The sequence below is a fragment of the Bombyx mandarina genome, chromosome 01 (assembly GCF_030267445.1).
Source record: "Bombyx mandarina strain Sakado chromosome 01, ASM3026744v2".
In the NCBI taxonomy this organism is placed as follows: Eukaryota; Metazoa; Arthropoda; class Insecta; order Lepidoptera; family Bombycidae; genus Bombyx; species Bombyx mandarina.
This window is the reverse complement of record NC_143208.1, coordinates 7,744,268-7,770,352: the sequence shown is the minus strand read 5'-3', so window position 1 is coordinate 7,770,352 and position 26,085 is coordinate 7,744,268. Positions and strand designations below refer to the sequence as shown.

At 36.8% G+C, this 26,085-nt stretch overlaps 2 protein-coding genes across 2 annotated transcripts; one reads left to right on the top strand and one right to left on the bottom strand.

The window, feature by feature from the left end:
* Positions 1 to 5,401: 5,401 nt before the first annotated feature.
* On the bottom strand, positions 5,402 to 7,314 carry LOC114244547 (transcription initiation factor TFIID subunit 7). The gene is made up of 2 exons (XM_028176400.2): positions 7,204 to 7,314; positions 5,402 to 7,160 (listed from the first exon to the last, which is right to left on the bottom strand). The coding sequence occupies exon 2, from the start codon at positions 7,096 to 7,098 to the stop codon at positions 5,938 to 5,940; it is 1,161 nt and encodes a 386-aa protein (XP_028032201.2). The 5' UTR covers positions 7,099 to 7,160; positions 7,204 to 7,314; the 3' UTR covers positions 5,402 to 5,937.
* A 1,893-nt stretch (positions 7,315 to 9,207) lies between these two features.
* Positions 9,208 to 22,223, top strand: LOC114244553 (N(G),N(G)-dimethylarginine dimethylaminohydrolase 1). The gene is made up of 5 exons (XM_028176407.2): positions 9,208 to 9,727; positions 16,538 to 16,640; positions 16,882 to 16,979; positions 17,531 to 17,758; positions 18,426 to 22,223. Exons 1-5 carry the CDS (start codon positions 9,461 to 9,463, stop codon positions 18,531 to 18,533), a joined length of 804 nt encoding a protein of 267 aa, XP_028032208.2. The 5' UTR covers positions 9,208 to 9,460; the 3' UTR covers positions 18,534 to 22,223.
* Positions 22,224 to 26,085: the final 3,862 nt, after the last annotated feature.

The window sequence follows — 26,085 nt, the reverse complement described above, 5'->3', positions numbered from 1 at the left end:
GGTGGCTGCCTTTAGAAACGTGTTGTTTAATCTATGTCGTGTTTAATCTATGGAAACGTTCTTAAAATGAAATTGTAACACCGGTCACTCACATGCGCACGAATACGCAAACCTACAAGTGTAAGATGACATTTGCGAATGATTATGCAAAGTTTTCGCTGCATTCGTGGTTTTCCAAGCTGTGTCGGTTTTTTAACAGACATCAAAGCGCGCGAACCTCGAACCTTCGCGTAGTCTCCCACACATTCGCTTGCCCAGTTGCGCCGACGATTGCGAAGGTAACGGACGTATACTATACGCCATTTTCATAGTTCGTGACGTCTACTGTGTAGCGTATCTTCACCAAAAGAAATCCCATAAAAACAGCATGGCTGTTAATGATGTCTGGGAACCACTTCGATAAAGCGGCACGACACGAGAACCCTCTCATCGTGGCCGCCGGTAACTACATTCCCGATCCTGCGAACAGAATGGAAAGCAGTCGACGTCACCCAAAACACGTCATCTCTGATCCTCCCGATCCACTAACGGTGCTTTTAGTTACTTCAAGCACTGGTCACCGTTCTCGTCGAACCCATCGCTTGCGACGAAGGGCTCGACGAGTAAATTAACTCTCAGACACAGCCCACTGAGTTTCTCGCCGGATCTTCTCAGTGGGTCGCGTTTCCGATCCAGTGGTAGATTCTGCGAAGCACGGCCCTTGCTAGGGTTCGTGTTAGCATCGTCGTCAGGTTTGAGCCCCGTGAGCTCACCTACTAGCCACGGTTACGCTGAAATAGCCTCTCAAGGCTATCAGATTTGGTAGGAAAAAAAAAATGTCTGGGAAAGAATTAAAAAGTCTTTTTCTCTTCAATGTTCTATTGACGAATTAAAAAGGAGGAGAAATTCGTGAGACATTCGTAAACAAGTTTAGGAGGAAGCGCAAACGGGTTCGCAAATTGAGTATACGAACCCATTTGCACTGCCGCTAGGTTTGCGAATGAATGTTTGACGGCCCTTCACATGCGCGCAAACATTCGTACAATGTACGAATATTTGCGCGCATGTCAGTGGCCGGCATTAGAGGTGCTCTATTGAACGAATACTTATGTAGGTAAGGTTGTAGAAAAAAAATCCGTATCATCACCGGCATCCGAGCCAATGCGCAAATCATTAAATACCGATCAGCTCATTATTTATTTTCCGATTTCCGAAAAAAAAATGTCTGGGAAAGAATTAAAAAGTCTTTTTCTCTTCAATGTTCTATTGACGAATTAAAAAGGAGGAGAAATTCGTGAGACATTCGTAAACAAGTTTAGGAGGAAGCGCAAACGGGTTCGCAAATTGAGTATACGAACCCATTTGCACTGCCGCTAGGTTTGCGAATGAATGTTTGACGGCCCTTCACATGCGCGCAAACATTCGTACAATGTACGAATATTTGCGCGCATGTCAGTGGCCGGCATTAGAGGTGCTCTATTGAACGAATACTTATGTAGGTAAGGTTGTAGAAAAAAAATCCGTATCATCACCGGCATCCGAGCCAATGCGCAAATCATTAAATACCGATCAGCTCATTATTTATTTTCCGAGGATTTGCAAGCGAATTAAAGTGTCTTTTCGCAATAAGGTGACACTCTACAAAACTTACATACGTGACCTATGCAAGCGTAGCGTTCGCTCACGCGGCCCTCACTTACTTGATACCCTTTTAAATCATACAATCCAGGACAGCCATCGGAGCACCGTGGTACGTAAGAAACGTGGATCTCCACGACGACATGGACCTAGATCCTTCAGTAAGTATTTGCAGTCGGTAGAAAAACATGTACTATAGTCATAAATAAACTGTATTCAACTATTAATAAAAAACAAAGAATACAATTACTCTCTACTATAAATACTAAATAGTTAAGCGTGTTTCAATAAAGAGCTAGGTCTAGGTCTTCAATGTCAACAAGTGGACAAATCATACACAGTCATCTGAACCTAAGATAAGATTATGTATACCTACATATATATGGTACTATGAAAACCAGGGGCTGATAGACATTTAAATGTCTATCTTACGCCAGATCGGTGTATCCTTGAATGCGTGGACAGTATCGTGGACTGAGGTGCTGCGTATGGAGCCTGATCCGAACAACGCGTTGAACTTCTGCCTCTGAGCCTTCCTATTTAGTTCGGTATTCTGTCATCGTTCTCGTCGAACCTTTCGCTTGCGACGAACTGAATTTCTCGCTGGATTTTCTCAGTTGGTCGCGTTTTCGATCCGGTGGTAGATTCTGCGAAGCACTGCTCTCACTAGCGTTAGCGTTAGAAACGCCCCCAGACTAGAGCCTCGAGAGCTAACCTACTCGCTCGGTTACGCTGGCATAGCCTCTCAAGGTTACCAGCTTAAGTAGGAAAAAAAAGTGGCTTAAAGATTAATACGCCCGTTGCTTTCGTGTCTAGCGAATAGCGATGCGACATTAGCAAATGTTCACGAATGACTATAGTAGAATTATTTTGTCCGTGCAGGTCAGGTCCGTTGTTTGGGTCATAAAACATAGCCTGGCTAGGGCGGTGAGCATGATGCGCGGGCACAACTCCATTATCGATAAAAACAATTGAATATCGAAGGCAGGTACACACACGGCGCCGCGGCGGCGGGGTGGTATACGAAGGGTGGTGTGACATTGTTACATTATGAGTCATTTGTTGTACCTACCTGCAAATTATAGTACATATGGCGAGGAGAAATGTGATTTTGTGCATTCGCTCTCTGAATTTCTTTAGTGACACAATGGCTACTCCTTTTTTGGTACAAAAACAGCAGAATTTATTCAAATATTTTGCATGTTGGCAAAAATTTACTAGCACGCACATCAACTATGTGTCAACATTTTTCACTGAAATGAGAATAGTTCCCGAAAAGTTACAGTCTTCATTTCTGCCATTCTCGTTAACTTGCTGCGGCGTTATGTGGTGTAAGCAGTGGTGTAGCTACCTAGGGGCCAGGCGGGGCAGTACCCCAGGGCCTTGAAGCTCAGGGGCCCTCGAATCCTTATCAGAAATCTCGATCGAGCTGAACTTTTGGAAATTTCTCCTATTTTAAAAATAAATATGACAGGTTGCAACCCCACTTTAATCATGACAACTCAGTTGAGAGAAATTCAAAAGTTATGCCTAGGGAATTCCCCTAAATTCTTTCTGTAGGTTGGCAGTGTTGTCAATTTGACGGATAGTGATATGTGCGTTTTATTATTCTACGATGTGCATTTTATTGTGAATTCGAGTTAAGCCTCGAAGGCTCCGACGGCCGGGCCTCCTTGGGGTGAGCTGCGCCGTCTGGTTGTAGTGTTCACCGCGGTAACCCTTACCTCACCCGGGTTTTGACCTCGGAGGGGATCGGGGATCGGAAGAGTACAGGGGAGTTTCTTAGTGCGGTAGGGCCCTGAAAACATTCTTGGGCCCGCGGTTTCGCAGTTGCGGACCAGTGCCACATACCCCGTGCGCACCCTAGACGCGGGGACCTTGTATGAAGTTCGGCCCCCAGCCCGAAAAAAAAGGACCCGACCTTTATATAATAAACCCTTGAATCTTCTCTATTTCGTTTTATTAGCCAAACCTACACCAAGTATTAATTGTAATTTATGTTGTTACTGTTTAATATTTTTATTACCCCCATGGGGCCCCATTATTTAATTTGTCCCAGAGCCCTTGGTTACCTAGCTATGCCACTGGGTGTAAGTGTTCGATTAGTGATTTTTCTTACATTTTTTATCACCAACCCACAAAATGACAAAACTAAATACACTATCAATAAAACGTATCGACAACAATAATTAGTATCACTATGCCCGTCCACAAGGCTCGTGACTCGTGAGTGGGAGAGAGCGAAATACTCGCTTCACCGCTCCGATTTTTTATGACCCAAACTGCACGGACAAAATAATTCTACTATAACAAGGTGAAGGATCGTGTAATAAAAACAAAAACGAAAAAAATTGTGTGCCCGCACAGGTACGTAGGTCTCACCGCCCTGCCTATTTCTGCAGAGAAACAGTAATGCGTCTCGGTTTGAAGCAGCGGTTGGGGCAGCCATTTTGTTGTAAGAATTGAAACTTAGAATTATTATTTGTGCTCGTGCTAGCACGAGTGCGAGTGCGAGTTCTAAGTTTCAGGCGACATTTACGTTGTTGGTGTCTATGGGCTCCGATGACTATTTAACACTGGGTAGGCCGTGAGCTCGACCAACCATCTAAGCAATATAAAAATCTTACAGCACCACTTTTCAAACGCGTCGATTCGACGGTAGTATCCCCACCGTAAAGAAAAATGGAAAAGAAGAGAGAGTGCATCTTGGTCTATCCGGAAATGTTTATGTTAGTCCATACTCAGTCCATTTAGGACAAAGAACTCTTTGCCATACCAATCCCTCTTTTGATATATTTCTCACAGGATCTGTTGTTAGCTATGACGAAGCTTAGAAATATAAAATCCTCTGAGACTTCCAGCTTTAGCTTATTGGTTCTAGCGGGACACAAGCTGCGATCAATCATCATAATTTTAATCTTTTCTCTGAGAGAACCGCCATTTCTCTGCTGGTTCGTACCAATTATTGAAATTCAAAATACATTTAAGTATGTGTGATACTTATATAAATATTAAACACCTAGACACAGAGAAAACAAATAATTGTTCCTCACACGAATGCTCAGTATTTAATTAATTTTTAATATATGCACGAATCTTTGACCATTGTGGGATTCGAACGGACGACCCTCGGCCAGTAATCAAGAACGCTAACGACTGCCCTAACGACACCTTCAAGATTTCAAGAGTGGGGCAGTACTTTAGAAATATTAACGAGGTTTCAACTGTAGTTAACGTATTCATAGAAGTGACGTTGACAACAAATCTTACTAAAGCTACCCTCAACATATCTTCTTTAAAAAATCAGATAATAGTCAACTACTAAGTTTACCTCTTAGGTGTTTGCATAGTAAGCAATTTTTTTTATTGTAAACTAGACTAGGCAATGTGTGAGTAAGATTATATTTATTCAGTTTATGCTCAGCTTAAAGTCATTTTCAGAATTGAAGACTAATTCAATTCTTGTACAGGTTTATCATGATTTGTATATTTGAAATAGCTTGCTAAAATCAATCCGGGCGTAACTGGAATATCCTCTTAGGCTACTAGCAGCGAACCGGTAGGACTTTTTTTGTTATTTGAAAGTTACTCGTAATAAATTTTGTTCTAATATTTTATGTCAGCCAACATCTCCCTTGAGTTGTGGGTGACGGAAATTATGCTATCATATTTATAAGCACCGGTAATCACTTAATGCCAGATGGGCCATGAGCTCGTTAACCCAACAGATTAGTAAAAAAAGTTATTGCTTCTAAGGACATTAACACAGAAAGTAAACAACCAATTTAATGTACTTTCACCAATCAGTTTCTAATTGGAATGTTAGGTTTAGCTACTTGCTATACATTATCAATTATTTCACATACAGATAATTTTTATTATAAATTAAATCATTTTTTTTTTTTTTTACCCTGAATTCAAAAGTGTTAAGTAATCATTCTCAAAGATAAAACAGTAATTAATCATGTCAATATACATATAAACTTGCTATTGCTTTTACTCATTTTATTGACATTCGACTTGACAGTAGCTTGCTCTTCAGATTCAAAAGTAGCATTGCATGAAGTGCAATACTTAGTAAAATACAGAATTATATAACAATTTTCATTTAGTCCATGTATACTTTTTAGTTTCTACTGTCATCATTTACGAAAATGGTTCCCTTACTCCCAATTAAAACAGTACAACAAATAAATTCACTTAAATTAAGTAATCAATAATATAACTCTTGAAAATAATTAATGAAAAATATCCAAATTGAATCAATAAAACTCAATTTTGACTATTTCAAAAATAGTACATTTCTGCTATATCTGCATTTTAAATATCCTCAGAGTTTTGCAGAGTAAGAAGACCCTGGTATTCCATTTCTTTATACATTATATCTTGATTGAGAGTGTGCAGGTTATCTTGAAATCTTTGACGTAGAGCTAAGTTTTCTATTCCTGAAATTTCAAGTTTGATCTTCTGTCGGCGTTGTTTCAGTTCATCCACTTCCAATTTAAGTTGATTAATTCTCAAAGCCATATCATCTTTGTCATGGCTAAATTCACCATCATCTTCAGATGAGAGATCACACTTTGCATCAGAAGTTGATGACACTCCCTGGGATGATTGGAACATATGAGATCCAAACTCAATGGGTAAGACTGATGATTTAGTTAGTGATTCACCCAAACTTTGATTCGTGCAATTGCCAGAAAGACGACTGTCACAAACTGATAGACGACTGTTTTGCAAATCAACATTAACAGTTTCATCTTCAAAATCACTATCGCTCACACCCCCTCCAAATATATCAACAATGTTTGATGACTCTGGTTTAGTGGCATGCAATGTTGATTGTCGTTTAGAACTTCGTTCAGTTTTTGATTTTTTTTCAGGTTTTGTATTTTTTGATGTGGTTGGTTCAGGCTTGTTCGTTTCATCTTCTTCTTTGATAACTTCCCAAGTGAAACTGATAGCTTCATTATCAGCTCTGAGTAGCCTCTTAACTTCTTTTTCTATTTCTGGTGCTTCAACAAACTTCTTCTTTAGAGTTTTTCGAAATCTGCGTTTACGAACATTCTTAGTTGGTGGAGTTACACCATGGGGCCACAAATACTTTTTATCTACCTTATAAGGATCCTTTTTTTTATTTTTTGTTGGTATTTCTTCTTCAGCTATTGGTTGGTCTGGTCCATCTTTGCAAATCATCATTTGACAAATATCTGCTGTTTTATAGAAACTTTTACCATCAATAGTTTTCAAGGACTCTACAATAGTTGGAAGGTCAATTATTTTAGCATGCATCAACCAATGATCCAAGCGTACCTCTCCACGCCGCATATCATTATCAATCTGTATGGTAAGACGATTTTTCAAATTCTCACCTGACTTTAACAATTCTCGTAGTATTTTAGCAGGATGTTCAGGAAGCTTAAGTATGAACTGTGACTCTAATTCAGCCGGATATTCTAGTTCTCGTTTGTCTTTATTCATTGTCGCTGCCTATGCACCTACTTAAAAACAAGGTGATGTACAGAAAATGTCCAAATTACAAAAATAGAGATCTGTAGCGAATTTTGTCTTCGGTTGAAACGAGAACTGCGTAAATAGATAGGATACAAAAAAATCACTTAATGAGAGCAACAACAACTTGATAAATCATATTAACACTAATTGATTGGTACATAATTACTTTCATAGCTTAACTTAAAGAAAATACATTGAGTGTCGTAAAATTTATGTTTATAAATATTGGGACGTATTTTTTAAGGGATTTTATGACCTGGTAACTAAGACCTTTAAGTCATGTCTTATTTTAATTTATATTCATATTTTTATGAAAAATGATAGGTGTTAATATGGAATGAAATGAAATGAAATGAAGATTATTAATTTGAGACATCAATCAATTGGGATGAACTTAAATGAAATGAGATAAGATGTGCCGACCCCACATAGTGGGATAAGGTGGAGAAAAAGAGAGAGATAAGATGATATGGAATTTATATGTATAAGGGAAATTTAGCTTATTTTAAAATAGAAAACATTGATGTTCGCACTACCTTTGCATAATTAAAACTTCACATACCATGAAGTACGTCCCATTAGTTGTGGACCTGTACTTTTTAGTTGTTCTATGCAAGGTAGCAGAAAAAATGTAATGTTAATTTCTACGTGTTGAAAAAAACGTACAGCCATACATTTTTTTTGTATTTATTGTTGCTACCTGAATAGAAAGCACCGAAACGTCTTTAAACCTTGCGACACTTTCGAAGCATCGATGTATACTGGGCATCACTAGTCACACCCTAGTTCGTAATTCCCTTAAAGCGACTTTTTAGCATTTTGGCGAGAACGCCAAGAGCGCAGTTATGTGCTTTGTTTTATTTTGTCTATTTAGTACATAATTCTTCAGGTTTATATGTATAATAACAGTGGTTTATAAACTGCTTCGTATCTGTGAAAGTGCAAAAATGTGGGAAAATGAAACAAAGCCGCTGAACGTAACTTCTCAGGATCCTCCAAAAAATCCACTGAAAAAGTTTTAGTAAATGACCACCCTTTTACTGAGATTATATTTTATTTCATTTTTCAATAAATAAAAAATGTCGTTATAATTAAAATAAGACTTGACCTGGTAACTAAGATCTATAGGATCTTAGTTACCAGGTCATAAAGTCCCATAGATCAAAAAGTACCCATAGATATTACACCGTAGTTCCACTGAAGTATACTGTATAGGTCTATGCGTAGTTCCAGCGTTGCCATCTGTACGAGGTTCCTCGTACAATTACGAGATTTCTGGTCTTCCGTACGAGGTACGAGGACGTTATTAGCCTCGTACAATTATGTACGAGATTTTGATTTATGAAACTAAAAAATCCTTTTTATTGCTGGGAACTTTGTTATCTACATGATTAAATTATATCTACATCTCACTAGAATAAATATGAAGGAGCTCAAGCTCGTTATCCTGAAGGTTTAAATGAAATTTTTGAGCCAGATAAGTTTTGAGCCCATGTACTGAAAACTGAAGGCTTTGCGAGCTAGCTCATTTTGCCCTATCTACATTATTCCTGCCCCATGCGAATGCCGATTGCGAGCAGGTTTTTAGTAAAGTCAATTTAATAAAAACAGATATACGAAACCGACTTCTGTGGAAACTGTGAACGGCACCCTTCTTGCTGCGGAGGGTACAAAAGGTCCAACACGTGTTGGAAACTGCGTTAATTTTGAAGCATCGAAGGAGATGTATAGTCGTATGACTAAAGAAAAGTTATACGCCAGTGTAAAACGACGTCAGTAAGGATGTTCCTGATATCATATTTGGAGATGATAAACTAAGCCTATAATAATATAATAATACATGTTTTTTTTAATAGATAGAGATATTTTATTTGTAGCAAACTTGTAAAAGTAATTTCATTTTGCAAAATATCCTAATTTTAATGCATTTTTCTTAGTTTTATTACATTTTACGCGCAATATACGAGATTCGAAAGCCAATATACGAGATTTTTATCTGCTTCTGTACGAGGAAAAATATTCAAAGGTTTGCAACCCTGCGTAGTTCCGAAAATTGACATTTATGATTTGGCTTTGGCATTCCTAGGTTAAAGATAATTGAATGAAAATCCTCAATATCCTGCGCTGGCGGGTTTTTGTAGTGTTATTCATAGATTATACACTTAATATATGTGTTATTTGTACAAGTGCAGGGTGCACTCAATAAAATACAATAAGAATTAAGGTTAAGGAAGAGGAAAATTGTGGATCATCCTGAAAATATTTAGAGAAGAGATTATCAGACAGTAATACTACGTACGTGTGTTCAGTTAGTATACTGTTACTAGAAATGGATTTTAAAATGAATGAATATACCCATGCACTGGTTGGTAAAATAAACACTGGGCTCCAAGGATTCGGCAAGGATGTGGATCCCAAAGATGTACGGCGCCAGCACAATTGCTTCGTACGACTATTGAAAGAACTGAATATAGAGGTGATTGAGTTAAATCTTGAAGGAACAATCACAGAAAATATTTTCCTTGACGATGTGGCAGTGATTTGTCATGGAATAGCCTTGTTGCTTAAGCCGCGAAACGAAGCTGAGGCGCGTAATGTAAGTTATTACAGTAGAAATTGCAAAATGTTTTAGTATGTTGCTATGATGTTAATTCAGCGAAATAATGCAACTAATTCAGTTGAAACCGTTTATCCATTACATCATTAATCCCTTTTTAAAATCAAGGTATATGTCACTGCAACATCCTGTTCTACAATAAAAAAATGTCAGTTAGGTAATGTAACATGGTTATGTTTTGTGTTATAAATAGGTTTTAACTTTGATAGCGTAATTTTTTATCTTTTATATTGCTTAGATGGTTGTACGAGCTCAAGGCCCATCTGGTGTTAAGTGGTTACCAGAGCCCATAGACATCTACAACGAAAATGCCAACACCTACCTTGAGATATGAATTGAGGTTGAGACCTTAAAACTCATATCTCAAGGTAGGTGGTATATCTCAGTGTAGCTACAACGGCTGCCCTGCACTTCAAACCAAAGCACATTATTGCTTCACGGCAGAAAGTGGCAGGGTGGTTTTGCCTACGAGTGCGGACTCACAAGACATCCTACCACCAGTACAAGATGTCCTACCACCATCTCAGCTTTTAACAAAATCTTCAGCTTAAATTTGAAACTGTTTCTATTTTGAACAATCCACAGAAATGTTTTGTGATTTTCGATTTTTGATCTGTAAAGTTGTGATGTGAGTACACTGTTGAAATAACATATTTCTAAAAAAAATTCACCACCAGGATGTATTTTTTCTGCTGTAAAAAATATATCCTCACTGCATGAGCCAGTATCACACAGCTATCACATTTTGTAATAGTTGAAAGTGATGATTATAAATTTAAAGAAAAGAGCACAAAATGGGTTTAAATATCTTAGATTTTTAATGCAGTTGAAAATCTATTTGATATCAAATTAACAAGTACCAATAAATTACAGGATACGTAATTAAGACTGTGTTTTAAGAAAAGTTTAAAAAGTCTTAACATAATTTAGGAATGAGGACATTTTAGTATAACCCTATAATTCTTAACTGAATATCTTTCAAATGTTCTCCCAGCTTAATTTTTAATATAGTCACAAGTTGGAATAGAAATTTCAGTTATGGGTTGATTATAGTTTTTTTTTTTGGGCTGGGGGCCGAACCTCCTTCGAGGTCAGCGCGCCTAGGGGGCGCGCGGGGTATGGGGGACTCAACGATCTGCAAGGTGTTGGAAACAGAACGCGGGCCCAAGGAATCTTAGGGCCCACCCACTAAAGGACTCCCCTGCACTCTTACATCTGACGTCCGATCTCCGTCCGGGGTCAAAACCAGGTCAGAGTAGGGGGGTTCCCGCGGTCAACACTACAACCAGACACGCGGCGCCACCCCGAGGACGCCCGACCGACGGGTCGTCTAGGCGATAGTTGACGACCAACGACGTCGGTCTCCGCGGTAAGGCGGCCCTACCAGGCCGCCCGGGCGATGCCGCTGTTGTTCCGGGATACCCCGCTGGGACAGAACCAGCCTGCCGGGTCGGAACGCGATACACCGCCGACCGTGTTGCTCTTCCACAGTATGTTCGGCGACGACAGCGACGACTTAAATAGAACCCACCCAAATGGACTTAAATGGAGTCCACAATGCAACAAGTTCATTTTTGGGGACTATCAACTTTGGAACTCAATGATTCAACCTCTAAAAATACTCCCAGAATTGATAGTTTTTTCACTTTCTGAATACATAGAGATGTCATTGGCTTTCACCAAATTTAATACTGGACTCCATTCACTAGATAACCGGCCATCACCATGGTTGAAGTGTCTATATTTGCCAATTTATATTGCTTCTATAACCAGTCTTGGCATGTAGCATTGTTCAGTAGATAATATCAGAATCTGTGGTTTATGAATTAATAATGGTGTGTGTAGTGCAGACAGCCATGAAAGTTATAAGAATTCAGTTTTATATTTGAAAATTTTCAGTTATGATTGAAGTAACTAGGACTTATTAAGCCAATGCATGACCGTAGAATGTAAGATATCGTTTTATTGACAGAGCTTTAATTCTAGTTTTCATCCTGATTGTGGACTTTAAAGGATATCATGTTCTAGAAACTGCGTTGTCTCCCTTGAAGCAGCTTTCATACCGGCGAATATGTTATCTTAGGAGTTGAAGGTGGTAACGTTCGTAGTTAAATAAAGGTGCCGATGTGACTTCCGCGACTGATGCGAGCTGTGTCCCGGCCTTGTTATCGTTCGATGACGGAGGCTTTAGGCTTGACGGGCCTTGCTTGAAGTCTGGAACGCCACATTTTAAACTCGATTGCTAGTTCGATTGGCCCGGGCGTCTCACCTTTCGGCTTGGGTTCGGCTCTGGCGGATCAAAAAGCTACTTTACCACAAGGTACCGAGTCGTCAGAAAGGAGACAACCATAGAATGTCAACTTCCGACGAGAACACCACTTCGGTTGGGAGGATCATCGTTGTGTTCTCGTCATCGAACATCATGGCTCCGATGCTTGGTAGCGGCGATTCTCGAAATAAACTTCTGCGAGTCTACCATCTCGCAAAAGGTGGCAGATCGTTGGAGAGAGAGAACTCTTCTCCACATTAATCTGCCGCCGTCGAGCCCCTGACAAAAAAATGGAAATTCTACAAATGTTGCGTCCCTCTTCGGCTCGTAGATTTCGAATGGAATTCAATCCACGACTCAAAAAAGTGGTACCTAATTGAAAAAGTTCAATCTTTAAGCATTTTGTTCTAAATTAAAAGTACCGGTCGATGAATAAAACGATAGTTTGTCTATGTTGTCATTTTATGTATTTTAATAACGAAATTAACCTTGCGTTAATGAGTCTCATTTGACCAATAAATAACCATTATTATTCATATTTGTGATGTTAAATGTTTTAAATTAAGTTTGAAGGCCATGTTCTCATTCATTTATTAATTTAATTTATTTGAGTCCAATGATATGTTATCTTCTCTAAATAGTACAATTTTGGTATAATAAAAGTCGATGTTCGCCTTTCTGTTTCACCGCTTACATCTAAACTACCCACCCAATTTTGAAATAGTTTTCAGTTATAGAAAAGACAAACTAGCGAGTTTTCAGTTTTTTTGGACAAGATGATAGATGGCTTACGGCATATAACTCTGGGAAAATCAAGAATGTGTCGTTCAAAGATACGAATACGAACACGAATAAAATAGATAGCTAGAACTAGATAAAACTAGTAAAATATATGATGTTATAACTATCCAACCATAGGGTATTTCATTATGCAGAAAAAATGTCTAATTTTTAATTCATAATAGGCACCCATATTATTAGCATCTACTCAACCGCGCATTAGTTTCTACTGCAGTGTATAATGTGAAAGTAAAAGTTAACTTAAAAAATATAAATCGATTCATATCCATACTAATTTATTAAATGTGAAACTGTGCTTGTTTGCGTATTCCGCTTTCACGTCAAAACGAAATAACGGATTGACGAGATTCTTTTTAAAGTGTCAGAATTAGGTCAGGACGGTGACATAGGCTACATTTTATTCCGCAAAAACATCTCATTCCCATACGAAACTACACTGACACTTTTCCTTGAACACGCGGGCCATACGTGGGTAACAACTAATGGGAAAATTGGAAATTTAAACTATTATTCTGTTTTGTCACATGGTAGATTACAATAATTTTATGTTTCTACATCGTGGAAGTCGATAAACATGTCAATTCCGTATTTCCTTAGAAAAAATACTTAATACCCTACCTGGGGGTTCTAAACACTGGCGTAGTTACATTACTTGATACCAGCACACCGCAAATCTTGACTTCAAAACTTTAATAGTAGCAAACCTTTGCCACCAATGTGGAATGGTTCAACAATAAACTCAGGATCATTGGTATTAGGTTCTTACATATTATTATGAAATTGGCGTTTTGTACGGGAGGAATATAAAGACAATTTTTTTTGTAAAATTTATTTTATTAATTAAAGTATGCACCATTTGATCCCTTTACTAAAAAAAACCATGGGGCGAGAATCAATAAACTTTTTGAAAGGGGTTTGGACTGCCGTGTCGGTGTTGAATTTTTTTCCTTGTAAAAAATTGTCTAAAATCCAGAAAAAAATGATAATCTGTTGGAGCAAGGTCCGGGGAGTACGTTGGATGTCGCAGACATTCCAATTTTAGCTCATCTAACTTAGTGGTAGTTTGTTGTGCAGTGTGTGGTCTTGCGTTGTCGTGAAGCAGCAGTGGCCTAGAGCGATTGACCAATCTCGGTTGTTTAGCAGCTAGTTCTTCCATCATGGTTTGCAGTTGCTGACAATAGATATCTGCCGTAATGGTTTGGCCAGATTTTAGAAAGCTGTAGTGAACGACACCGGCGCTAGTCCACCAAACACTCACAAGTAACCTTTCTGAGTAAATTTTCGTTTAGGGCAGGATTTGGCTCGGTCTCCAGGGTTCAGCCATTGCGACGAGCGCTTCCGATTATCGTACAGTATCCACTTTTCATCACAGGTAATGATTCGATTTTAAATCCCTTCAATATTGTGTCGGTTGAGCAAAGTAACACAGCAGTCGACGCGTGTTTGCAAGTTCCATTCACTTAATTCATGAGGTACAACATATCGTTCAAGTTTTTCTTTTCTTTTCCGATTTGTGTCAAGTGGATTAATACAGTTTTATCACTTACCCCGAAGCCTGCAGCTATCTCTGAAGTGCTTTGTGATTGATCCGCTTCCACAATAACCTTTAATTCTTCATTTTTCACTTTGGTCTCCAGCCGTCCACGGGGTTGGTTCTGAAGGTCGAAATTTCCAGAACGAAAACGTTGAAACCAAAAACGTACCGTGCTTTCTGTTGCGACACCAGCGCCATCATTAATTCTTCGAGCTGTTTCTGCAGCAATGGTGCCACGGTAGAACTCGTACTTGTAAATTTACCGATAGGTATTTCATGTTTTCCGTTGTACGGTAATAAGCGACGCCAAAGAAAAAATAATGAGGAAAAACAAATGAATGACTGTTTTCAAAACACAAATGAATTTCTAAATTTGAATTTGGAGCTCTTAACCAAAGAGGACATATTTCAGATCAAAGTGGTCAGTACGACAAAACGCTAATTTCATATGTAAGGACCTAATATTGGGTACATATAGCGTGTCCGCGATTAGGTATAAACAGGTCTGCATTACTCAACAGTGACAACGATCTATTCAATTGACCCCTTTAGTAAAAACTGACACCTTAATTGGTCCATTCATTATGCTGTTTGCGAATGTTCATTTACAAAAGTTATTTCTTTTTCACCTACATAATACTGAATGAAAAAAAGATTTTTTTTATTGCTAATATGATTGGACGAGCTCTCAGTCCACCTGGTGTTAAGTGGTTACTGGAGCCCATAGATATCTACGACGTGAATGCGCCACCCACCTTGAGATATCAGTTCTAAGGTCTCAGTATAGTTACCACGGCTGCCCCGCCCTTCAAACCGAAACGCATTACTGCTTCACGGCATAAATAGGCAGGGTGGTGGTACCTACCCGCGCGAACTCACAAGAGGTCTTACTACCAGTAGAATTTCTCACAATAAAGCTTCATTATATGCTACAAATTAAATTAAATCAAATTAATAATTATTTTACTTTTTTTAATATTATAATAACCCCAAATTGCATGTTCTTTATTGCACATTGAAGAGTGTTTTGTATTGCAGACGAATAGCCACAGCATTCAAGTTACAATAATGTAACCCAAAAGTACCAGTACCATATCTTAACAAGTACTTAACATGTCTTGACAAACCAACCAATTTCTTTGATAATTCAGTTTTCCAGGTATTTGAAAAGAGTTATAGGAACACACTTTTCACGACTGAGAGCACATGACAGCCATACCCTACTCACCTATAGGTACATTACTTTTCTATTTAATCTTGTTTAATTAGTTCAAACGACGATAATATACATATTACCAATTTAACCCAGCATAATGGTCGTGACCAACGGTTAGCTGGTCCAAATTGTAGTCCCAACTTTTTCTATTTGGACCTAAGCCCTTCATACTATCATCTCACGATTTCTCCGCACCAAGGGGCGCGCCTACCTGAGTGGATTTGCTAAAATCTGCCCTAGAAAGAGCAGTGCTTCGCTAAATCTACGACCGGATCGGAGTCGCGTCCCGTCAGGCCACCTAGCCCATGCCGCTGGTATACCCGAATACCGAACTAGAACCAACTTGTCGGATCGGAACCCGATACATTCTCAATCGGTTGCTTCGTGTCGGCTCCTTACAGGCACTACAGTGCAGTTATCGTCTGAAATACACGTCCTCGGTTACGGCCTCCACTACGCCTAGACCGGCAGTCAGCTTCGGTATACTGTCTAAATTGGAGTCCCCGAACTCGGATTGCGTCGCGGCTGATGCCCGCTGCCCTATAGTGTGCTATCCACAAATGGACAAAATCCCTAAATTATTGTTATCTAGTGACTACAAAACTAATCGATTCATTGAGCTCAAGACGGGCTTTATTTAACACGTTTTTAGTTTGGGGTCATTTCGAAACTACATTTTAAATGGTGCAGGTGGGTAAACAGAGTTAATATCATCGGTCACTTTGGGGCTATGCCATGACTTGTACCAATTGGCCGACTCGTTATAGTTATAAATAAAACGGGCCTTGTGTGGCTTACGACTACGCTTTACCATTACTTTGTTATGAATTCGGGTTCTAGTTTTGTTGAAGATTTCCAAATATGACTAACTTATTTGTAATATTACAATAAGTATTACATATAAAAAAATTACAACGGCAAAGCGCAGCAAGGATATTTATCACAAGATGCTTATCTTTTTTTTTGCAGCTTAAGATTTTGAAAGAAGTGCTCAAGAAAGACCTGGGACAGAGTATAGTGGAGCAAGATGAATCTGATGCGGTCATTTGTGGATCAGATGTCCTTTTCACTGGTTAGTACACCAGCACGAAAATTTATCTTGTAATATGAAAGAGCTATTCTTTAAATTAACCTATAAAGATTTAAAGAAACTCCGAATCTAACCATCTACAGAAAAAGAGATTTCATAATTATTGTACAAAAAGTAGTACAACGTGTACTTGTATGTGTAATATTACGCAATGTATCGTGTCCAATGTAGTAAATATCATAAATAATAAGATTTTTTTAATTACTTTTAATGTTATTCTAAGGTCGAGAATTTTTTGTGGGTATTTGTAAAACTACCAATGAGGCTGGAGCTAGTTTGCTGGCCGAAACATTTCCCGAGTTTCCATGTACTCCGATAAAGGTAAATATTGAAATTTAAAATAACAATTTATGGAAATTGCCTATTAAATTTTATAATTTTACATGTGAAAATAGTTCGACTTATTACATGTATTCTTTGCGTGGTATCCTAAGTCTTTGTAAATTTAAGAGAATACAGGTGACTGGAATTCTGCATTTCATGTCACCTATGTATAAAAAGTATAGGTTATAATTGACATTTTTAATGCAAATCATGTCCGTTTTGATAACAATACTCGGCGTCAAGCCATATTCAAGACGTATTCTTTGTTTTATGTTTCATTCTCCTATTTTGTTCGATGTAGTTCAAAATGTAAGTACTTACTGTGTAAATATCTAAAGCCATTTTTATTAACATTTAAAAATTAATGTAATGTAGACTAGTTTTTTTTTAAGTGAAACTTCTTTATCGACGTAGGGAGGAAAAAAACGTATGTAACGTTTTTCGGTTACGCGCCATCTTAATTTCTTCCGTTACGCGCCATGTTTATTTTTTTTATATAAATGTTAGATGTTTCAGTGCACTATAAAAATGTGCTAATAAATTTTCAGATGTCCAAAGGAGCTGAACATCTCAAAAAGTATATAACCGTTGCCGGCGATGACGTGCTTTGCGTGGGCGCGAGCCAGGAAGCAAAAGAGCTGCTGAAGAGAATGGAACGGGAGGCTAATTTTTCGTATCAAACACTGTCAGTCCCAGAAGACGAGGCTGCAAACTGTCTTTACGTTAACGGAACGCTCGTGCACAGGGCCATTGAAGAGATCCCTGAAGCGTTCAAGGTAAAGATATATTCGAAAATACCTTTACAAGAACCCCACTCTTTGTTGGTAATCGTATCTCCACAAATATACTGTAAAAGGTGCTTGTAGTAGTGCATGTATAATTCAGAAAACTTGAACATTGTAGATTTTTTTTTATTGCTTAGATGGATGGACGAGCTCACAGCCCACCTAGTGTTAAGTGGTTACTGGAACCCATAGATATCTACAACGTAAATGCGCCACCCACCTTGAGATATAAGTTCTAAGATCTCAGTATAGTTACAACGGCTGCCCTACTCTTCAGACCGAAACGCATTACTGCTTCAGGGCAAAAATAGACAGGTCGATGGTACCTACCCGCGTGGACTCACAAGAGGGCCTACCACCAGTAAAATTATAAGTATTATAAATTATAAGTATATAATATTATACTTTAAAATTAAAATTGTTCTTGCTAATTTTACACTGTAATTGCTTTATTAATAATGCGTGAAAATGTCTCGCACATTTCCAGTTACGCGAAGTAGTGTGTTTCCAATTTCGCCAAACATTCTAGCGCATTTTTTCGAATAGAAAGATGGGTTTTTCTTCTACCGTGCTGTCGTGTGAGCGTTCGCTCGCCATACCAGCCTATGAAGAAAATATAATTATAATAAAATGAGTAATAAATACGTAATTATTTCAGGTGTTCTGTGAGAAAATTGATTTTGCTCGACGTTCTATATGCCTCTCGGAACTGGCCAAACTAAAAGCCGATCTCAGTTCCTGCTCGTTATTGGTGAGGAAATTCTAAATTAATGATGCAATATTACTATCATATAAAGGCAATTTCACAATGTCTATGTGTTCAGTGGTATAAGATGCTTCCAAACTTGCTACGGAAACCGATTACATTGAAAGTAATGAGTTGTAATCTAAAATATTATTTAATTAGCTTCGCGTTATTTTATTTATCAGAATCACCATTGCTTAAAGCAAAATGGTGTAACTTTATTAATTAATGTAAATTTGTTTCAATTCGAATTTATTAGTAATTGACTTTTTCTCTATTGTCATATATTTCTAATATTTACTATTCAACAGCATGTTATTAATTATAAATAATACTTAATAATGATTCGCGATGTAATTTTGGAAATATTATTCAATTTTGTCGATTTGGTTTTTATAATGTATGTTTCTTGTTTTGTAAACTCACACATGTAATGTTCTGAATGTATCAGAACTTATTTTACTTACTAACTTGAATCTCCATAGACACTGAGATAAATTATTATTGTAATTCGATATTTTAATCAAAGTGATATTATTACTACGAAGCTTCTTCAATAAAAGTACAAGATTTATAATAATAATTATTAAAATAGTTTGTTGATATTAGTTTATACCTGACTGATTACAATATTTCTTATACCTGTTATTAATGTTATTATTATACTAAAATAATATATCGTTTCCATTGTATCGGAAAAATTAAGTAACCTTTGAGATTTTATACTGTGTTTTATATATTTAAGTGAAGTCTTAGAACTTATATATATTTCTAATAGCAACAACCCGTACCTCATTTACATTCATTCCTTAGTTTTGCAAGACTGATTCTCGAATAGTCCTTTTGGGAAGTAATTTTTTTGTAGGTTGACCCAATTAGAACGAATTGAGCTAATTTAAAAATAATTACTGTTTTATACTTCCCGATATGTAACGTTGTAATTGTCTTCGCTGCCAATTCAAAGATCAAATTATATTCATCAAACTCACAGTTAATATACAACATTAATAATATTAACAGACCTGTGTAATTATTGGTTCTCCATCCAACGAAAACGAGACTTGAAAATAATTATAGAACATTTATAAACGCACACATTGGTGTAAACATATTATGTGTATTAATTCAAAATGTGTTAAAATTTGTCAAAAACAAATTAAATTCGTCATCAAGTTTATCCAACAGATGGCGCTACTGTGTCGTTAATTTATCTGTGGTTTCAACTTTTTTTTCTTACCTAATCCTTGGTGGCCTAAGCGGCAATACCAACTACGCGTTTACTGAGTCTTAACAATCTTAAAGTGTAAACAATAATTAATTAGCAAGAAAATCTTAGCTCTGTGATAGCATTCCCTTGATTTCAAAGTATTACTATATTTAATCATAAATCAAAATGAATGAAATTAATAAAAATACTTAGTTTTCCATTTATCAGTATAATTATTCAATATATGTTGTGTTGATGCTGTCGTATAATATTTTTTTAGGGCGGAGTTTTTTTTTCAGTTTAGGAATTTTTGGACTGTTTTAATCCATTTATTTAAATGATCGATCATTCTAAAAAAAATTGTTTACAACCAACGTAATATTTCTTCTCTATTGAATCTCGGATTGCATTTTTCTCTTTAGGGCGGATAATATTTGAATCGAATATAAACTGAATCACAGTAAAGTTGCTTAGTAAAATATATTTTATGTTGAAGTTGTCCAAAACCATGCATAATATTTTAACATGACATTAATTAATTAGTAATATATGTTATTTATTTAATAATACGCCAAGTACAAAACGTGACAAATAGATTTAAATAATAATGCATAATACATTTTTTATCACGTAATTATCGAAAGCTTGGTTTCTAAACTTAGTCACAGGACCGAAAGTGTCACTTACGCTTCCGGTTTGATCTTTTAATAAATTAATACGCACTCTACATTTTTGTGGCAATTTTTCTATTTAACGTTTTAGCATCGATTTATATATAATTTAATAGGTTTATTTTTATAGTTTCGGTCTTCGCCTGAGTGCACTCCTGCATCGTTTTTCTTAAGTTTTTCACATATTTATTAAATATTTTTCATATATTATGTAATGATTATATGTTTAACAAGCTTTCGATTCCTAAATGATAACTAAAATAATATTCAAAAAGGAAGGACAGTATTATTACTTGTTTAGTATAGTCACTAATACAACGTAGATTTGTAACTCATACTGTCCTGTCTGTATCAGTAATATACAATACTATTAATATTTATTACAATGTTTACATTGTTGCTAGATTGATAAGTCGATGTATTTAAAGTACCTGTTTAAAAAAATACTTTTTATTTAAATTCGTTGTGAAAAAATTCGGAACGTAGTTCTTAATACATCACATTCTTGTTGGCCAACATGTGATTTTCTTAGAGAGGTAAATCAAATAATTTCTAAGTGGTACTGTTTTTAATCGAATGAAAGATCGATATTATTCGATTGTCGACGAGTTTACGACGAGAACGGTTAAAAGGCCATTAGCATAGTGTAGGTGACAACTATAAGAACGTCCAAAACAAAATTGTTCGACTGCCAAGGCTGAAGTTCTGACAAGATGTTTTTAAAATGACGAAAAATTATATTCCTTGGTCATATTAGCTAAAAACTGGCATAGATAATTCTTGATGCAATTAATGTCATCAAACGAAGGACCTAGGGCGGAAAAATTTGTATGAAGAGAATTCAGTTCATAATCGGATTAACTATGTTGTTTATAGTAATTGGGCACGTTTGGGCCGAATTCCGTTATAAGGTTGTAATGAGACATTTTCATATGTGTGTAAATCGATTTTATAAATGCAACACTTACGAATTTCGATAAACAGTAAAACATTACCTCGAAAACAATAAAGTAATCGAAAATTGTAAAACGAATCGCAAATCAAACTGTGAAAATATTTTGAAAACATGTCTACTGGGTTAGTGATGTTCTTATTTATATCGAATATATGTTTTTAAAAGTGTGACTTCAACAAGATGTCTTAATTTATATTTTAGTCAGTATTAAGGTCTGATCATTTTGTACACAGTTAAAACTTTGTAACCGTAAGCACAATTTTCAAGTAGATTAATACATTTATATTTTGTATTTTAATTAATATAATACCTTTTTTCGCTATGACTAATGATATAATTCTACAAAATAACGTTACGGTATTGAGCATACGGGGTATCAATTTAAAAAAAAAATTCACGACGTAAACGTCAAATAAAGAGATTGTCAAAAGGTCAGACCTAAAAATAAACAAATCATAGTTTTTTTTTATAAAGGTTTCCTTGTTTAATACAGCACGAATAGCTCAAAGCTTCCTGTGTTTATTATCACGTTATTATCTTTGCACTTATGCATTCCCTTTATCTAGTATTATTAATGTACGATTATTTATATTTCACTCGTATTCCTTCAAATTGTTATAGATTATTCGCGATAAATTATTTATTATAATATTTATTTCTGAATGTCTTTATTGTATAATTAATTAAATAGCATTTGAGTAGTTGCAATAAAATTATATACGGAAGGTATAATATTGCAACGTTATGGCATTATAACATAAATAAATGTGAAAAAATCCTGTACCGAAATATAATCTTCAAGGTGTGGATTTCCTCCGAATTTTGTACTCCAAATGTATTTTTGAATCTGAATTTAATAAATATGTGTATCTCAACTGTATACGTTTTTGATTTATTATCATTTATATGAAACATCTAACCTTGAAATACGCCATACGCCAAACATTTATCAACAGTAATTAGCGAAATTAGACCGAATAAACTATGAACAAATATTAAGTATTATGGTCACCATGACTTGGTAATATTTTTTTCGTTTCGTGTGGACTTGCTTTTTTTTATATGCGCTTGTAGGCTGACGAGCATACGGCCCACCTGATGGTGAGTGGTTACCGTCGCCCATGGACTTCAGCAATGCCAGGGTCAGAGCCAAGCCGCTGCCTACCGCTTAGTACTCTCCATATGCCTCGTTTAAAGAAGGACATGTCATAGCGCTCGGGAAACACCGTGGAGGGGAGCTCATCCCATAGCCGGATGGTATGGCCGGCAAAAAAGACTTAGAAACGCACTGTGGATGACCGCAGTGGCTCCAGCTAGTATGGATGAACTCTACTCCGGTGGCGGACGGTGCGATGGTAAAAACGAGATGACGATATCATTTCGAACGATTCCTCAGAGCACTCCCCATGGAACATAGGGTAAAAAGTACAGAGGGAGCCGAGGTCCCTCCACAGACCCAGAGGTTCCAAACGAGCCGTGAGTGATCCATTGTGTGAAATGTATCGTAACGTGTAGGTATGTAAACGTATTCCGCTAGACTGCTGACTGCTTAATATAAAAATGAATAACATCCATCTGCCACCAGCCTTCGCTTAAAAGTTCACGAGGTCAGAGCTAGGGTTACCAAAGACGTTCCAAACCTCTAATGAAAAATATTACAGCATTAAAAGACTGTGTGAAGTACGACCGCACAAAAGAAGTGAAAAAACTGCGAGCAAAGATTTTTTTTTGTTTGCACTATGTGGTTTGACGAGCTCACGACCTACCCGGTGGTAAGTTGTCACAGACAAAAATGCTAATCTCATTGTGAATACATACATTCGGACATTCTGTCATAGTCTTCAAACTGGAATGAATGACTTGTAGCCAGGGACGTCTTAAACTAGGATGGGGCTCTTGGGCACATAAGAATTTGAGGCCCTTTTGGAAAGTAAAAAAAGCGAATTATAATAATATTTTTTTACTGAGTATGACCATTTATTATAGGTAATCAAATACAGTATGATATAATATGTTATTAATTATATTAGAATGCTGCTGGTTTTTTGATTACGATTTGGTTAACGGTTTCTTTCGGGATTACTGTTGAGCAAAATCTTCTATTATAGGCATAGTATATGCATTGTAAATACCTTCTGATTACTGATCTGTGAAAAAAGTGTAATGTGCCCGACAAAAATGTTTTGAGAATAAACGTGTGAAAGAAATTGTCGGTCTTTCGGGCCCCCCTGAGAATGGGGGCCCTGGGCACGGGCTCCGTGTGCCTTTATGGTAAAGACGGTATTGCTTGTAGCAGAAAGATAGTGGCACAATATGGGCATATTGTACCATCGAAAATTGCTCGTTTTTATAAGGTAATCTTTTACCGTGAGAGTCATAATGACTGCCAATTTATCGTTTGTTCTAAATGACCACGATATTGAACACTACTCAAAATACGCCGCAACAAAAACAAAACTGTTGGATTGTTGCAGCGAGATTCGTTAAAATTGTGAATCGTTTCTTTAAACGGTTATTTTTCATTTATCAATTCTTATCCTATCCATATTAATCTAACCAAAATTTTGTGGAACCAATATTTTGTGGAATAAAATCGATTCGCACCATCAGGAATCCGGTTACCTGAGATTTACGACAGGCATTTTGTTCAGATAATCAATTAGAGTCACTAACGTGATAGGTTCATTTTTTGTAATTCGGCCGCTGCTGTCATGTTGGAAAAAGCAACTGAATAATATTACAGAATGAACGAATGCGCCGGTAATACTCGCAGCGTTCACGACAGGACGACGTACACTTCCTCGTATGCATAGCGATAAAATTCGTTACGATTTTTGTTATGTAGAAACGTCTATTGTTAGTGTGCGGGGACCGTGAGCGCTTTGGAACTTTTTGAGCAGCTTTAAAAAGGGGTAGAACCCAACATAAAAACCCACTTCCAAACTGTACATTTGATTTAAAAGACCATTCTATTATTAAACATTTATAAGAGAAAATAACAAATGTACAAAGGCTGTGTTTAATTTGTGTAATATTCAGTAATTCAAGAGATCCAAAAATAAGCTGGAGTGCTGTAGAGTAATTAGATAATTAACTTACATCTAACTGTACGATTAGCGATTAGGTCAGCACTGCCCGAGAGCAATTTAATGTCTTGAAATCGACTGGTATAATAAATGACTGTGACCTCACTTACTCATTAACAACGATATAAAACATTATTCTATCAAGACCCGTTAACATTTCAATTCAGCATTTCAATACATATAAACTTATATGTATATGTTAGGAAACATTCAAACCTTCAACAGCATTCAATGTGATCGCGGCGTTTTATTATTCTCTATCGGTCGTCGTAATACGTATTATGGTAGGGAGGTTTATGTGTACGATATGTTGAACAGCGGTTATTCAGACTACGACTTCATATCGCTAGGTGGGTGGTAGAATTCAGGCGTCGCTCCGGTAATCATTAAACATTGAGTGGTCCAAGGGCTCGTTCACTGACCTATGTAATTAAAAGGCACATAGCGATGTTACAGCAGAGACTTCTTCAGTTATGAGGAACCGTTGGCTACATGGGTTCATAGCGATGGTGAGTTCTTCGGGATGTGGATTATAACGTATATTAAACCAGTAAGTCTCAGCTGTGACCGAAAACTTAAATGCTTATCGGTCGCGACCGCTAGGACGTGGTTTTGGTATACGACAGTGAATCCAGATGAACCAAAAAATATCTAAAAATCGATGTTGCAAAATTTAATTAAATTTTCCTAATTGAATCTTCAAATATACTGACTGACATCTTTATCTTATTATTCTTTCTAAAGATTGTAATCCCAAAGTAGTAGTCGTGAAACTCAACTAAAAGATATTTTGTGTAAACCAAACCCAAACATACTCAGATTCAATTATTAAACGACGTCAAGTTTTCAATTAAAAATCCGTGTATTTGACGTTCAGTCGTTCCCGTTAACGAGCTGATAAGGTTCTTATATCGCCATAACGTCTCACATTGCCATACACGTCATGTCACACACGAGGCTTTCAAGTATTAACAAGGTCTTGGCCCAAAGTAGGTTGTCTGGTTTTGACGCGTGTCTTCGGCACTTGAAGCTCGTAATGAGCCTCTTACATCGTTACATGGTTCGGAGAAAAATGAATTTTGTTCGCAGTGTCGGCTTATAGTACATATTTACCACATGCTTCATAGTTCGTAGATCACTTTCTATCGAAAAGCATTTTATAATTGTTTTTATTATGTATGAAGATTTGATTTATATTTAATACGTTATAATACATTCAATAAAGAGCTCCTTTTTACTGAAGTGTTCTTTATTCAAGTGTATTGTTTATTATAAAATGTGGCCCATAAATCGTTTACTAATCGTAACCTTCCGATATTACGGAAACAATTTTGCTATACTCCTAACGTTTTTCGGTCGCTACGTAAAATCAAACAATTTCATACTGCAAGCGTAAGCAACACAGTGTCGTAACGAAAAAAAAAACAAAGAAATGCTTGATGGCACAATTTTGTATAATAGGTTAGATTAGACCAATAAAAAAGAATTGCTTTTGCGTTAAGGCTTCGACGGAGACGCGTTATTGGCCACAATATCAGTAATATTGTTACCACTCGTGTTGACTCAGTGGAGCTAATCGATGTGACGCGTTATTACATTTTATCGGGGAGACGAGAAAAGAGGCACTCCCGTACGAAAACAATGTATCCAAGAG

What these genes read in the sequence shown, in the direction of transcription:
- LOC114244547 (XM_028176400.2), bottom strand. Translation starts at nt 7,098, where the DNA reads ATGAATAAAGACAAACGAGAACTAGAATATCCGGCTGAATTAGAGTCA.
- LOC114244553 (XM_028176407.2), top strand. Translation starts at nt 9,461, where the DNA reads ATGGATTTTAAAATGAATGAATATACCCATGCACTGGTTGGTAAAATA. An exon ending in ACGAAGCTGAGGCGCGTAAT is followed by an intron (nt 9,728 to 16,537) that starts GTAAGTTATTAC and finishes TTTTTTTTGCAG; the next exon opens with CTTAAGATTTTGAAAGAAGT. An exon ending in TTCCATGTACTCCGATAAAG is followed by an intron (nt 16,980 to 17,530) that starts GTAAATATTGAA and finishes ATAAATTTTCAG; the next exon opens with ATGTCCAAAGGAGCTGAACA.